General features: G+C 39.2%; 1 protein-coding gene across 2 annotated transcripts in view; it reads right to left on the reverse strand.

Annotated features, from left to right (window-relative positions):
* ITPR2 (inositol 1,4,5-trisphosphate receptor type 2) overlaps window positions 1-17,200 on the reverse strand; it is a 419,018-nt gene that overhangs the window by 334,347 nt on the left and 67,471 nt on the right. For both annotated transcript variants that reach the window (XM_031443910.2, XM_064479133.1), the window contains exons 3-8: window positions 9,945-10,060; window positions 9,081-9,167; window positions 6,882-7,040; window positions 1,592-1,690; window positions 1,221-1,304; window positions 776-922 (exon numbers count right to left, since the gene is read on the reverse strand). In XM_031443910.2, coding sequence (XP_031299770.1) covers window positions 776-922; window positions 1,221-1,304; window positions 1,592-1,690; window positions 6,882-7,040; window positions 9,081-9,167; window positions 9,945-10,060 — 692 coding nt within the window. The remainder of the gene's footprint in view (window positions 1-775; window positions 923-1,220; window positions 1,305-1,591; window positions 1,691-6,881; window positions 7,041-9,080; window positions 9,168-9,944; window positions 10,061-17,200) is intronic.

Below are 17,200 nucleotides of genomic sequence, written 5' to 3' on the forward strand. Positions count from 1 at the left end.
TACAGTACGGCCTTATTGTTTATGTATTTTAGATATAGTAGCTTGTATCTGCTGATCCCAAACTCCTAATTTATCCCTCCCCCACCTCTCTCCTTTGGTAACCATAAGTTTGTTTTCTATATCTGAGTCTATTTTTGTTTTGTAAATAAGTTTATTCGTGTTATTTTTTAGACTCCACAAATAAGTGATATCTTACATTTGTCTTTCTCTGTCTGAGTTACTTCACTTAGCAGGATAATCTCTAGGTCCATCCATCTTGCTGCAAATGGCACTATTTCATTCTTTTTTACGGCTGAGTAGTATTCCACTGTATATAAAATAAAATACTTAGGAAAGAATACTTCTTAAAAGATGAATGGAATCTTAACTATGGGTCTCCTCACTCCAATAGAAACGGCATCCCCAGAAGCCATAAATGTTCTTTTTGGTAACTGTGGACTTACGATCTTCACTTACAGTGAGTTATCCTTCTCCATCTTAACTCCAATGCCATTTGAAGCCCAAGACCTTAAGTCTGATCAGTCTTGACAACATTCACAATGGAATTTTAAAAAGCAAAATCATAGATATGCCCTTGTTAAATAAAAGAGAGAGAGATGCCGTGAGAAGACAGGCAAAGGGTCACAGCAGTGAAGAGGTACAAGCCGGTTCACAGAAATTACTGTTTTATGGGTCTATCGAAGAAGATGCCTATAACAATAAAACAATCAGCCTAGGGACCGTGTCTTTTTGATGTAAGTATTTATTAAATGCCAAAAAAAAGGGGCGTACACACCTCTATTTCCCAGAGTGCTTTAGAACTGGTGGCAGAAGTGGCTGATTGACGCAAGGTTGTGCGAAGGAAAATGTGCTGCTTTTTCTCGTATTCGTCACAAGTCAGAAACTTCTCTTGTTCCGCATGAAACAGTCGGACAACATCACCCTAGAAAAACAGGTCAAGAAAGCTGCATTTCCAACAAAGCCCTAAGCAAGCAGACATAAGAAGCGGGTGTCTCTTTCTGGTTTTGATACTCGGGGCCCTTCTGCTAACACTTGGCTTTTAATGATTACTTATACATTCCCGAATATAGTGGGGAGATAAGAGAGTTCAATGTGAGGATTAAGGTGTACACTCACAGCCTAAACTTCAAACGCCAGGGAACACACAGGGTTCGCAACCAGAAGCTCAGGAAAGCTACCTTCAATTCTTCCACCAAGTGCGCTACATGGGACATACTTACGCCTTTCAGTACATCCTCTCGATAGGAACTATATTTCATGAATAAAGTGATTTTCCAGCTAGTGTTGCAATTAACAGCATTCACCTATTAATGAAGAGATGTTAAGTTACTAGACTGCAGATTGCATTTCATACCAGAAATTATTACTTCAACCAGCAGAAGGAGAAAAAAGAACAGATTTGGACAATGGGGCATGTATGTGAACACAAACATCGTCAAAGGCCCGTCTGAAATTTACACGTACCTTAGGAAGACAGACTGGCATATCTGGGTTTACGCTTATGAAAACAATGAAAGAAACTGTAGGACTTTTTTTTTTCCTCTCTCGTGAGAAAAATCAACAAATTCATTTCCTTTCCTCTTAAGCTTACCTCCTTACACCCTGGATTATCAAGAAGCTCTATGTTGCTGGCATGTAGCGGCTGTCCTGCATTCACGGGCATCAAAACAACTTTATCTCCTACAACAATCTAGGGAATCAGAAATAAGTTGCAAATGAGACACTGCACGGATCTTTGGTGCTACATTTAAAGCTAAAAGTAACAGCACAGAAATCCTTGTTATTGACCTAACATCTGGCCTATTTAACCCCCATACAAATTTTAGTTCAATTTTTTTTTTCTCCTTGAGGTAAAACACCTTCTGATAAATGATCATATAATCATGTCCCACGGTGCCCACCAGTCTGGATTCATAAAGCTGGTGTAGATCCTTTTCTTATTGGTCTCCATTTCAGTGAGAGCTTTCTTAAATAGGTCAATAAACAGGCCAGCATCCCTCCACACCAGGTCTGATGCCATGTGCACAGGAGATTATAAAAGTGGATGCATGTGCCACAAAAAGCCACTCTGCCTAAAGGTTAGAATGACTTCAAGCACACGCAGGAAGTCTCATACATGTGTATTACCTCTGCAATGAAAAACATATCTCTTATATCTCATCTTCCCCATAATCTCAGAAATTTATTAAACATTCAAAGGTCATCTGGATTCAGGAAATGGAGAATTAGGTACGACCTTATAGGGACACATTTATAGTCTGGGCCTTGGGCAACTGGTTCACTGTTATCTTAAACAACCAACACTAATATTGCTCCTTAAACCTGGTGCTCGCTTTTAAATCACAATTAAAATTGGTTATGGGAAAGGTACTCTAAAGAAGTTAAGTCTAAGGTGACTTTTTATTTATGCTACCGTTAACAATGTCTGCTTGATCTTCAAGTTTTTTATTCACAACTCAAACTGTGGGGAAATGAAGTTATGCTTTCTTGATGATAATAATGAACATTTATTTCATAGTTACTCAAGTGAAGTTCTTCTGTTGTTAAGTTCCGTTAGAAGACATCACTGCAGTACCTACACGCTCTCAGAAATGAAAACCAGTACCTTCCCTTTGCATACTTCGTACCAACTAAACATTGGACTAGATTAACAGACAACTGAAAAACAAATAAGGACGCAGACGATTAAAATGAACAGTATCTTAACCTAGACCAAGACTTTAAGGAACACAATTTCTCATTTTCAAAATAAATTAACCTTTAATAAATCATATACAGGTGTCTACATTCACATATAGGACTGTTGCCACAAACTACGTCTTTAGATTCAAATATGGTAAGAGAAGTCTCAAGCTCACTAATGGAGCAAAAGAAGGTTGTTCTTTGGTCTGCAGAGATGGCTCCTATTATTTGCAGGACTGGTATCTATCCAGTGCCTTTCAAGTTCGTAATCAGTCAGATGCTGTGACTCAAAAAGATCCATTAAAAAGTTCTTTATATGTACCAATTAAGGAAAAGTCATCAAGAAAACGTGTTACGTGAGAGGATGAGGGGGCAGCACTGGGCTATGTTTGTGTAAAAAACGGAGAGGGAGAGAGTAGGAGCGTATGCATAAGAAATCCTCCTGGGGTTAACTGTGCAAGAGAGAAGTTGGAATTGGGGACGTGGGGAAAAGGACACAGACTTCTCCCAATGTATCTTCATATTGTTTTCTGTCTTTGAATCGTGAATTGGTATCTATTTTAAACAATCAAATGACAAACAAATAAACAAAAGTCAACATGATATAGACATATTTGCAACATCCCCCTCCTCAAAAAACAAAAACATTTGCTATTGCACATGACACCAAGGCAGCTCCAAGTCTCAGAGTCGTGTAGAAGCTTGAGTCGTCTTCCATCCTATACGCACTGGGGCTGGAGACCACTCTCTGCCAGCGCTGTCTGGTCTTCCAGTTTCTTAAAGAACAATTGCATTTGGCTCACCGTGTCACTCTTACCTGTACCATATAAATATTCACCAGTAAGCTGCTAAATAGAATGACATGTTTTAGTTGTACCCTTCCAATTAAAAGAACCCTTTTGGTTGCACCCATATTCACTGCTCTAAGTCGTATTATTTTACCATAGCTGTCTATAAGTCTTGGGTCAATCCCTATGTTACTTTTACTTCAAATCACCACCTGTAAAGTCTTATACAATTTTAAGGGACTAATCACATAGCCAAAATGTTAAAAACATCAAGGATTCGTAAGAATGGTATTCATAAGGAGAAGCTAACATTAATTCATTAATACCAGGTCCTGGGTCATGTTCTTAACAATGGTCACTTTTACAATCCAAGCTGAATAAACTTACAAGTGAAATGGACAAGACGCTAATTGTAAGATATGAAAAGAACAGTAAGAAGTGCCAGGAAGAATACAAGTGTGTAAGAAAGAGTCCCTGTTCTCGGGGAATTCACATCTACTTAGATAACTTGGTAAATATGGACCTTGGTAATGATACTATTCTCAGAAGAGAGCAGGCATGAAGCCTGAACCACTGGTGGGATCAGATGCACCCCGAGAAGCCACAGGCTTAACACAGAACTGGAGGGTGAAGTCATTTTCTGCCACATCACATTCACCCCAGTGCACAAACATTTTTAAAAATCACAATTCCAAAAGCACTTCTGCTGCTTCTATTTAACAGCCATGCACGATTCACGCTGGGATTTTGCCGAAAATGAAGAGCGACGCAACGCCTCCGGCTGCTACGCCTCTTCTGCAGTGGCACCTGGTGTGGTGAAAAGCAAATTGCAGTAAAAATCAAAACACCAGGGATCAAGTCCCACCTTCGCTAGTTCCAAGGGGTCCAGTTTTGCAGAAGACTGAAATCTACTTGCTGTCTAAAGAAGCTCTTTCCCTAAGGGTTGGGGTTGGTTTTGGTTTTTTTTTTTTTTTTTCTTGATTGAAAGAATATTGAGCCTTTTCTCCATTTTAAAATCTACCATCCAGGTAAAGAACTAATGTCTTCTTAGACCAAAGTTGGAAATGAAAAATTAACCACTCAATCATGGGAAGATAAGTGAAAATGAAATATTTATGTACTCTGCTCAAGGCTGTCCCCAGTGACTTTCGAACTGCTCAACAGCAAGCAAGGACTTCTACACAGCTGAAAGCTGAGGGATCCAGGAATCTACTTTCCCCCCAAAACTACCCACCCCGGAATTCTATGAGGTATTTAACAGACATATTCTTAAATGGTAGACACCAGTGACTTTTGACGATGGGAGCCTTTTTCTCCCCAGACCATCAAGAGCCTCATTCTTCCATTTCATTTCAGCCGCCGAACATCCTGTGGCTATTTACAACCTAAATCACAATGTCACCAACTGCTAAATAGTAAAATAGAAATTTTAAAGTCCTTTAAATCTTGTGCTTTTCTCCTCTTAGATTAACAGGCTTCTAAAGAAAATCAATAGTAATTAAACCTCCTGTTACGAAAGGATAGCATTTCCAGTTGTCTTCAATAAAATACGGCAGGCGTGGCTTTTAGAGAAATGCTACCTGTTCATAGGGAGGAAGATGGGCATCACAGGACAACTGTTCATGTGGCAGGTATGGGGCCGTGGGTGTGCTTATGCTTCACAGCACTGTAATCACACACAAAAGCTGCACAGTGGCGAGCAAAAACAGTGAGCTACTTCAGCAAAAAGCAACGTGTAAGGTTGTTTCAGCCATGCTTTATGGAGCACATCCACACAAGAAGGATTTCTATGCTGCACTTAACAATCACATTGTCTGTTTTAACCAAGATGGAGAGTTTGGGTGGTAGGTTGCACCCAAACCGGCCCAGCAACCCAGTACAACTAATTATTTGAAATAGTTCATTACACTCAACTCTCTTTGATCTGGTAGGGACCTTGTAGTCTCCTTTGATGAGGGAGCAGGGAAAGGAATAGATGGAATGGAAAAAAAAACAGACAGAATGAATCAATAAAATCCACAGCTAGTCTCCAGGCCCCTCCTGGTCCAATCATTTCATCACATTCCTCCAGAGCTTGAGTTCAGGTTTTGTTTTTTTTGATGTTTAATTTTCTTTGACCACCTACAAGCAGGGACCCTGCTCAGTGTGCGGCTGGAGAGGGCACCAAGCATTAGAAAGCAGGGCATCCAAAGACCTAGGTTTTTCATAAACTGCATCATCAGTCTCTGAATAATTGAGAGTTGACTGTAATTAACTACCTACTGAAACTGAAATATATGGCATGCTCCCCCACACATCACTTGATGCCAAAAGAAAAAAAAAAGGAGAAAGTATTTATAAGGAATCCAACACAAGAGGTAAAGTGCATTACATTCCTGCGTGCCATGCCTCCCCAAACCTTACCTAAGGAGGACATCATCAGATAAGTTATTAACCAAATTAAACCATGAAGCTGGAAGCCTGTGGAATTGAATTTACACTTCAAAATTCAGTGGAAAAATACATTCACTACAACAGAAGACATTTCTAAGACAAGAAACAGCCAGTGCATTTTAAGATGTCATCACCATATTGACTGAGAAAACAGTCAGAAAAATTACACTTTCACATAGCTTCGACTTCATGTTAATTTTTTAAATCTCAACTACTTTTCTTGATCGCCTGACCCAGTATTTGTAAAGTATTCTATTTATGACAGTTATTCAGTATTTGGCGTCTACCAGAATTTAGTAAGCATCTCCCATGTGTTAGGGACTGTCACCTGCTACTTCATTTTTGACACACAAAAGTATCTAACTATTGATGCTGTTGAATCATTTCACATAATTTTTATTTACTCTATAAAGTGGCAGAAAAAATTTTTCAGCAACTACTAAAACTCACATGATGCAACATGCTCGTATTCCACAATGTATTTAAATACTGTCATCAATGACAACACTGCCAATCTATAGCTCCTCATTCGTAAAACATCTACACATCTTAATGTATAGACTGTAAACAACTGGTCACAGAGCCAGTAAACAAAATACTGTCATGATTCACTGTGTTACTCTATTAATTCAAAGGGTAGACACCATCTTCTAAGCACAGCATTTTGTCCTTACAGACAAGCTCCCTCCTGATGAGGCAGAGAAGCAAACTCTGCCTCTTCCCTTAAAAGGCTCAGCCAATATTAACGTTACTTAAGTTCTTTCACACAAATCCTGGCTGGAAGATGATTTTCAATTAATCTGATCTTTGTCTTTTTACAATTCCTGAGCACAATTTGTACAACAGATAGATGCTTTTAACATTAAAGAAATTAACATAAAAATAAATCCTTTCTTTGCACTTTCTGGACTCTCTTACTTATCAAGAACTATTCTTTTTAAGAATGCACTGTTTTCTCTTAATTTTATAGTTACATACATTGTCACCCTCGCTTCTCAGCTTCCAGAAGGGATGGATATAAAACCAAGACCCTTCATTCCCTGCAGCATCCAAGGACACGCGCATGGCATTCTTCTCCAGTAAAGCAGGGAGTCTCTTGTTGACAGTCAGATACTTGTTGCTTTTTATATGCAGCAGCTGTAGGAGAAAGAAATGGATGACCACCTTTATTCTCTGATCTCCTCTGCTTATACCTACATCACGTGCCCACATAACATGGCTCAGGGTAGAGATCAAACACAGGAGCTCTTTGCAGACTCCACACTGCCACCTTTCCAAACTGACTTTCTTTGAATCTCTCCTCACCTCCACCCCCAGTTCGGTTTCATTATAAAGTGAGTACATGAGGAAAGCAAACCAGGGGACACCACGGAATAATTTTCATCAACTGATAAGAGAATAAAACCAGGCTTTCCAAAGGAAACCTGGAGGTTCCCCCAAACCACATTCTTTCTTTCTCAATTCCAGCACAGCCACCAAAACAGAATATACAAAAGAATAACCAAGGACCTGTAATAATGCACCCACCTACTTCATATTATTAACCACTCCAGCCCGCAGACAACCCTGCTGTGCGAGGAGGCAGACCGCACGTCCTGACCAACCCTGCCACTCCCACCAGAGGACGCTCCATTTCAGATGAGGGCGGGCACACTGCTGCGTGGGTTATCTGGACTCCACCGGCAAAACCTTTCCAGGACACTATTCTGCTGAGTAGAAAGCTAAGACAAATAAACTTCCTGTCTATTATTCCAATCGCTTCAAAAAATAATGGTCGTCTTGATATCCACACACTAAGAAGGAAATTATCTCAGAAACCAATGGAAACCCTCAGGGGCCAACCTCACTCCTTGGGGATCCACCCTGTTAGAGCACGTGGCTCAGCCCCTAACTCACCACGCAAACATTTGTATGTCAGGTTCTTGATAAGACACAACAGCCCCACATGCTGGCACTTAGTATCAATGAAAACTTGGCTAAGAGAAAGTCTATTTGTGGAGGACCAGACGGTCCGAGGGACATGCAGCCACAGGGACCACAGAATCCATCACTGGATTAACTCATATGTCCAGGGAGCCACAGACCCAGGCACTGTCATCCTGTCCCATCAGAAAACTGCTGTGACGGTCCTCTGCTCGGACATTTTGCCACTGGCCAGTAACAAAACATCAGGGGGTGTTATTTTTTTCAAGCAGCTCTATTGTAGTATTTACGATAAGGAAGTTGTTCAGGTTATTGTTTACAATATTAAACAGTGTCCTCTTTGTGAGAGCACATTGGAGAAACAGTTCTCTGGTCTTCTTCCTGGGAACGCTTTGCTTCTAGACTTCTGACTTAGTTCCACGTTATGGGCCTTCTATGTGAACACTGTAATTATCTTATGCTTTCCTTATAGCCAAGGGGACAACAGAAAGGCTTCCAGCCAAAGTTTACCAACCTTCTGATCACGGATTTTATAAACATGCCTCACCCTTGACTTCACTTTATCTGTCCAATCACTATTTTCCCTTCGATCTAGTTGCTTTATTTATTTCTATTTTATCTTGTTATGAGGAATGTATTTTTGAAAATGCCTTACATTCTTTTTGGAACAAGGTGGGGCATATATTAACAAATACCTAAGTAAAAAGCTAAAAGATCTAAGTGAAGCATGAGAAAGGAATGCAGCTGAGATAAATCAGTGTGTGCACTAACTAAAAGTCAAAATCCTGGGGGTGAGGAGTATGCTCAGTGGTAGAGCGCATGCTTGGTGCGCACAAGGTCCTGGGTTCAATCCCCAGTGCCTCTGTTAAGGAAAAAAAAATCTAGTAACAATTCAGGAACAATTTCCATCTAAAATTACAATTTGAAAACTTTCCTCTGTCTACAAAATGAAAAGATAAAGCTTCATATGTTATACATTAGTCCCATTAATTCTAAAGGACTATTTCATTACAGGCTACCCCCTCATCATCTTCCTTTTGATTTAATAATTTGTGCATATGTCTAGAAAAGCTCACTTCTCTCTATGTATCCAGCAGATGTGTTTGTACAGAATGGTGTGCTGAATAAAACTGGAAATATCATACTAAGAACAAACTGTCGTATTCCCAAATTTTAATGCAGCTTGGCATTGCTACCAAATGTGTTATCCATAAAATTCATCTCTATTTAAGAGAAAGTTAAATCGACACTTACTTGTATGACGTTGCTGTATTTCACAATTTCTCCCAACAGTTTCTTATTCTCTGATTCATTTTGCTTTTGTTCCAGTTCAGCAGCATGCTATAAAATGATTATCACATATTTAGTGGGAAGCATAGGAAACAGAGCACAGTAAGTGACAACGAAATAAGGTTTATTTTAAGAACAAAGACTACAACCATGACTAAAATAGGCTGGTTGCTTGACTCTTGGTGCTCGGGGAGAAGTGGGGCAGTAATTAAATACATGATTCTAATGTGTGATGATTCTCTCAATTTAATGCTGAAATGTAACGAAAAATATATTGGGATTTTTTTTGTTAGAAATTTCAGGAAAGTACCAGGCTCTTTGGTCCTATAAAATTACTTTCAGAAGCACTATTGCTAGAGAAATCAACCAGGACAGCAGGTGAATTTCAAAAGCATCAAAATACAGTTTCAGCTCTGAAAGTAACAGGAATTTTCATGACACAAATTAAGTTCTATTAAATGTACACTCAGCCCAAATCAGAAACAATAGACTTTCAATTTTTTTCCAACGGTCTTTCCAAAAAAATTAGGTGCTACGCCAAGTAAAATATAACTGGATTTGATATTCCTACAGGGATTGAGTTGGTTTTCAGTTCGATGTGACTATCTGAATTAGCCTGGCACACCCTAATAAATGGGAGAAATGTATTACCTACATGCCAGGAAACCAGTGGTCACACCCCATGACCTCAAAGTCCTTTCCACTCTCAGAGTGTTGCCACATCCACTCGGAATCTCAGTGCACTGAGTGAAATCACCAAGCTACGATCTTTTGTTATTGCTATACTTGCGCTGGCCTGAGCCAGGCAGGTGGGAGGCTGGCCCTTACCTGCAATTTCTTCAGCAAGGCTGCCTCTGTGTGGTTCCCCTGTTTAGCTTGCTTGGCTTTCCAATATTGTTTCTGAGCAGAATATCGGTTCATAGGGCACACCTTAAAGAGGCAGTCTACGGCAAACCAACAAACAAAACACCGTAACCAAGGAGGACCAGCGTTTCTTTGATCTCTCCTGTAGCCTAGCCCTGGAATCTTGAGATCCCTGAGATCAACTAACACTTAAGCATCATCCAGCCCCTTCCCCTGTCAACTCTTAAACTCCCCCTGTACCATCCTTCTTGAATAATTATTTAGCCTGTTAAAATACCACGTTCTTCATTAATTGAGCTGTTTTTTTTTTTTAAGAAAACCATAGGTAGTGTGATTTATAAAGAAAGCAAGCCAATGTAATTATTATAAAGCCTTTCTTAATTGTAACAGGGGTACATGGTCTTAGAAAGTGAACAGAGTGAGATGCGTGACTTTCACTGCCTTCTCTGACCTTGCATAATTAATTACTTATGCATGGTGTGTTACGTTTGACCGAAGTGATCTAAGAAGTAGAAACAATCACAGTTACCACAACAATCACATTTCAGTCATTCATTCTCCAAGTCTCCACATACCCAGGGTGAATATGGCATGGAAATCTGAGATGCAGGTGTTACAAGGGGAAAAAACGAAGCAAAACAAAAACACAAAAAACCAAACCAAGGTTATAGTCCTAACTCTTCTACTAAACACCAGGTTGGGAAATCATGGTGGAATAAAGCAGTCAGTGAGATCTCTAAGGCAGAAAACAAAGTGTTTGTTTTTCTGTTGAATGAGGAAAATGGAAGTTGGACTAAACAATGCTTCCATACGCTAATGATGGGGGAATGGATTACAATCCAGATCAAAGGTCAATCCCGGCAGTCTACACTAACGGAGTATGGACATAGAAGATCCAAACATTTCATTTTTCTCACAAAAAAAGTATGAGAACTCTACATAACAAATTCACTTTGTTTTGCTTGATACGTTAATATTTACAATCATTTTCATTTTTCAAAAATGTTTCACAAAAATAAAATTCAGTCAACTCAAATACCCATTTTAGACACATTCTTGATGATATTTTATATATATGCTCATTCTGTCACTCTCATAAAAATTAATTATAAAATTAAATGAGGGGCTCGACCTCTTTTCAAATCTCACTGGTTCTAATGGCACACACAATCAAGAACTATGACTATTTTCTAAGGAATTTTTAAAATTCAGAAGGAATCATGACTTTTTTCCCTACAGCTTGTAATTATAAACACCAATTCTATTGATTGCCTCCCCTCCTACACATACAAAGCTAGAGAAAACATTATTAATTTCTGGTCTAAAAGTTATTGATGTGGATGAGTAAATATTTTATATGAAAGTAGCAGAAAACAGACATCTTCTAACTACTTAAAGTAGGTTGAGTGACTATCAAAATTACAATATGATGCAGGAATCATTATCACTTGGCAAAAGTGTGTGAAAACCAAATAACTAGACGTGAAAAGTGTTCTCCTTGGCAGCATATCTTAGAAGCCCTAGAAAATATCTCCTATATATTAACACCTACAAAGAGAATATACGATTTTTTCAAGCTCAGATATAGAGATTGTTTACAGGTTGTCTCCAAAAGAGGACTCCCAGTTTAAAGCAGCAGACTATATTGACCATCCTATGTTAGGCAGGTGGCCAAACCCTACATTGCTGAGTGCAGCAAAAACACAGATCCGTATTCAAGTCGAACTGAACTCTACAATCTGCAGTTTCTACTTCTGACTTCCTTTATCTATGAAAAGAAAAGAGAAGAAAAAAAGTGTTCTCCATTACTTCACATTCCTAATTAAACTCATTAGAAAATGGTCTTTTGACAAAGAAAATGTTTTTTTTCCTAAATTCTAGACCACCTGACTAGCATTCCTGATTAGTGGCACCCTGGGGTAGTTAGCAAAGAAACTGGGTGTCGTGGTCCTCATGCTCGTGGCTGAAGAGATTGTGAGATGAAGCCATACATCCAGCCTGGCAGGGTTACGTGAGGTTGTGCCTCTGGGTGACTCAGGCCCTGTCCTCAGAAAGTTCTCGGTCCACTGGGTGAAACAGGCAACAACCCTGTGCTGAAGTTTCACAATGGAGCCTTGGAGAAGGTACTGGGGCTCAAGGATGCATGTGACCTTTCTCATTCTTTAGGGGAGGCCAGAAAAGTCTTCCCAAAGGAGAAGACATAAGCCAAGGGGTAAAGGGTCAATAGTAAGTCAGTACATCGGCAAGAGGGTCCAAATGCTCAGGCGGGCGGAGCCTCCCAGAGCCCATGACCCACACAGTGGCAGAGAAGTGGCAGGCCCAGGGACCTGCCAACCACGCAGGAAAGCTACGGCCCAGGCTGCGAAATGAAAACAGAGAGGCTGCAGAGTGCAACCTTCTAGGTTAGGAGTACGGACTTCATCCCACAGAAAATGCCGAACTCTTACAGGGTTTCAGCTCGAACAGTCTGTGAAGGATGATGTGAACAAGAAGGCGAGAAACACAGCAGGAAAGCCCACTGCCCGTGTGATGAGAGAGTGAGGATCTGAAGTTGGGCATTCGCGAGTTTCAGGGTAGCTGTTGATTTGAAGAGAAAACAGCAGAACCACCAGGCTTCACCTTATCTATCAGTGTGGGGTGGGGAAGGGCGAGGGAGAGTGAGGACGGCCATACAGGCTTCCACCCACTCTGTCTGAGACACCAAGCCTTAGATTTCAAAAGCCCTTTCCATTTTTGGGGCCTCAGCTGTATGGTCCTTTCCAGGAACCTCCCCCAGGAGGCATCTCATTTTGTAAATAACTGATCTGTTTCTGCATGGGAACTCATATCACAGGACTATTCTGGCTGATGGGAGGGAACCTAGGGCATGCAGATTTCAGTAAAAATACTTTTCGTGTGGTGGTGGCTGCGATGGGTGTGGGAGTGTGTGTGTGTGTTTAATTCTCTCTGCTTCCTTTAGAAAACATTTTTTTTAATCTACTGGTCTTGGGCTAGTCACGTATTTTGTCTGATTCTAAATGTACTACATAATAATTGTGTTAATAATACTGCCACGCCTAAGGCACAGGACTGCTGAGATGAGCAGAAAAGATAATCTGAGAAACTGCTCTGTGAACTTTAAAGCGCTATTGTTAAGTGTTCGGTGTAAGGTACTATTATTAATATTGCTTCATTCATTCAGCAAAAGCTTCATGAAGATTAAGAGGTGACTAAACTCTTACAGAGCTCTCAGCAAAGAACATCAAAACGTAGAGTTCTCGGATTAAACCCAAACACAACCCCGAAGTGCCCAATTCACAACAAGGTGTTCATCCCTTTGGTTTAAGATACCACAAGTATATTTGTAGACAGTTCCTGAATTCCCTGAAACCCCATGGCAAGGAGCAAAGGATGCATTCTCTACTACCCTGTATTATTGTTTCAAATATGTGGAAGCAATCATTAACACCAGCATGGGTGCAGCCTTTGACAAAAAGAGTCCACGTTCCTTGGCACACAGGAACTCGGCTATTTCAAAGCTATCCGCTCTCAGCCAGCTTTCAGAACTAGCTCTCTAGTATCCTTAGGTCTGCTCACCCTCTGAAATTAGAGATGTATATACCGCTAGGAAAAAAAAGAAATTCAGGGAGATTTCCAATTAGAAACCAGTTCAGTGTCGTTTAATAATTAGGTAACAACAATCTCTTTAGCATTTCAAGACTCAAAGAATAATAAAAAAGGAAAGGTTTCCTTCATAGAGTGAACACCAAAAGCACAAACAGAAAGAGGTAATTTTGAGTCACGTTTTTTAAAAAGCTTAACCTGAAGACCTGAGGCCAGCAATTTTACAGAATTACAGAAGCTCAGGAAATGTTAAAAATCCGACAAAACCAGCTATGTTCAGTCAGGCAATACCGTAAAAATAATGTCCTAGAATTAGAACACATTTTTATAACCATGGAAGGAAATCAAGCCTCCCAAAATTGTTCACGTTAAATTGAAAGAAAGGGTGGCCTCGTAATCTGCTAATAAATGCTAGTGGCGGGAAGAAATATGAAAGCCATTCAAACTGTGTGGAGCACGTAATCCACGGCATATAAAGCTGTAAATCAAAGAACTAACCTTCCCATGTGACTCCCTGTAACTCTGGGAGGAAACCAGTCTAAATCAACCTCCACTTACAATACCTAGCTAAATAGGTTTGAAATGTTTTGCTTTTGTCCATAAACAACCACCTCCAAAAATATTTGTATCTAAGGCAGTTTCTGCAACCCAGTTCAAGCTATACAGTAGCCAGCAATTTCCTTTCGTAATGGTGGAAAGAAAACTTTCTGTTTCATTTCTCCTTGCTCCAAAAGATGTTGTAAGATTTAAATAAGGCAAAGATATTAAACCATCGGCGAATGCCTGTCACAAAGGGGGCATTCAACAAATGTCTCTTTCATGGTAGCTTGTAAAATTACCTCATACTGATTGCTGGGAACGTGGTTGCCAAGGGCTCTATTATCTCCACATGGAGAAGGTGGGGAGGGGGTGCGTCAGGAGCTTTTCTTTTTCTCTTTGTGATATAAACAGGATGGAGCAGAGTTCCAGGAAGACAATCGGACCTTCCCAATGATAAAATGGAAAGTGGTAACAAAACTCTCCCCAGGGTAAGGGACAGGCAGACAAGGAGCCACTGGGCACTAGCAGTTAGAATTCAGAGCTGGTCAGGGGAGGGGTACACGTTCATTAGCCAAAAACATAACTGTAGCTCTGTTTTTGTTTTTCAGTTTCCTAAGAAATGCATCCTGAAATAACTGTGTATAGAAGCCTCGATGTTTAAAGTGTGTTTTTAAAAGGATCCTGCTTTGTTTTGTTTCTGCGTGGAAATTTCAAACCAAACGTCTATTCCCTTGATCACAGTGAAAGGCAAGTATAGAAAGGGTGTCTAGGAGGGAAAGTGTCCTCCAGAACGTTACAAAGGCCAAAGAAAATGCATCGCAGGTGTTAGCAAACATTAAAATACATGTATGTTCATGTATAAATGAAAAATTGCGCTCTACACTGGAATTAGACGCAACTTTGTAAAATGACTATAACTCAATAAAAAAAAGTTTCAAAAAAATTTATCCCAACACATGGATGGGCAACTATGAAGACTACAGGATAAATTTCTCTCGGCAAAAGTCAGCTGTTTTACTACTGAAGAGGGAGATAAATGGCCTTTCATAGTTACAGGCTTGTAGACTCTGAAAATGTTAGAACTTAAAGGGGCCCCAGATAAAATCCCACCTTTCCTGTCTCTGAGATAAGGAAGCAGAAACTCAGAGTGATTTGCCTTGGTCGTTCATGAGAGAATCTCTAGGTTAAAATAAGTTATAAATACGAGTAAGTTCAACCACACATAGGATGCCTGGAAGCCCCGACCTGGGAGGTTAACACTATACTTGGTTTGCTCATTACACTTTACTGACACGGAGTACTTGGTAAGCTATACTGAGTACTACATACTGAGATTAAGGATCATTTGAGCTTCACAGCCACCTTGAGAGTTAACCAGGATTATTTTCTCCATATTCCAGAGAAGGAGACTGAGACTTTTCTTAAGTCTACAAAGTTGGTAAGGAATTGAGCTGGAATTTGAACTGAGATCCTCTGATATATACCTACATCTATCTACACCTATAGATACACAGACAGATACCTGATACCTAGATAGATACACAGATAGACAAACAGATACACAACAGTTCTAATACTGCAAAAGAAACATGAATGTTTTCTCATAGGAAATATGCCACATGTCCGTACATAATTAAATGTTAAGACATCAATAGGAATGTTATAAAATTATAGGCTCAAAAATAGGAATTACCTTATTCCTACATGAATGGCTAAATACTCAAAAACAAATGAAATTTTATATTTTGCTTCCTTTGGAGTGAGGCGGAAAAATAAAATTCAATGCTAATTTTCATTCTTGTCAAGGTTTGAATTTTAGCATTAAGCAAACCATTACACTAGAAATAAGTAGGATTTGCTATCGGAACATCATAATGGTATAGTTTTCCCATTCCCAGAGTATCATATTAACACTGATTATCAAAAAAGTATAAACACAGATTCCAAAATCAAAATGCAAGTCTATAAATCCCATTACACAAATATCAAGTCTGAAAGAAAAGAAATGAAAGTAAATTTATACACACATAAATTTGTCTATTCATATAGGCACACACAATACTTTTATGTACATATTTTATGTTTATTTGTATTCTTATTTATAAGTATATAATATGCTTTCATAGTGTTGCCTATGTATCACAAGTTGTCACATTCCCTGATCTTTTTTGTTACTGAAGTATGGTCAGTTACAATGTGTCAGTTTCTGGTGTACAGTATAATGTCCCAATCATGCATTTATATACATATATTCCTTTCCATATTCTTTTTCATTAAAGGTTATTACAAGGTATTAAATATTTCTTCTGTGGTATACAGAAGAAATTTCTTTTTTATCTATTTCTACATATAGTGGTTAATATTTGCAAATCTCATAAACTCCCAAATTTATCCCTTCCCACCACCATTCCCCAATAATCACAAGACTGTTTACTATGTCTGTGAGCCTGTTTCTTTTATAGATGAGTTTATTAGTGTTCTCTTTTTTCTTTTTTTTTCTGATTCACATACAAGTGATGTCTCATGGTATTTTTCTTCCTGTTTCTGGCTTACTTCACTTAGAATGACAATCTCCAGGTCCATTCATGTCCATTCACTGAGTAGTACTCCATTGTATAAATATACCACAATTTCTTTATTCAGTCATCTGTCGATGGACATTTAGGTGGCTTCCATGTCTTGGCTATTGTAAATAGTGCTGCTATGAACATTGGGATGCACGTATCTTTTTGAATTAGAGTTCCCTCCAGATATATGCCCAAGAGTGGGATTGCTGGATCATATGGTAAGTCTATTTTTAGTTTTTTGCAGAATCTCCATATTGTTTTCCATAATGTCTGCACCAAACTACATTCCCACCAGCAGTGTAGGAGGGTTCCCCTTTCTTTACACCCTTTCCAGCCACATTCCCTTGTTTAATTCTTCTAAAAACCCTTTGAGGTAAGTATTAGCTTTATAAATGAAGAAAGAGAAACTCTGAACATTTTGAAGATCTATCCTAAAGTCTCAAAACTAGTTTTTGGACTTAATCCAGATCAATCTGTCTCCAAAGCCCATCTTCATAATTTAATAGAAGA

Source organism: Camelus dromedarius, chromosome 25, assembly GCF_036321535.1.
Source record: "Camelus dromedarius isolate mCamDro1 chromosome 25, mCamDro1.pat, whole genome shotgun sequence".
Classification (NCBI taxonomy): Eukaryota; Metazoa; Chordata; class Mammalia; order Artiodactyla; family Camelidae; genus Camelus; species Camelus dromedarius.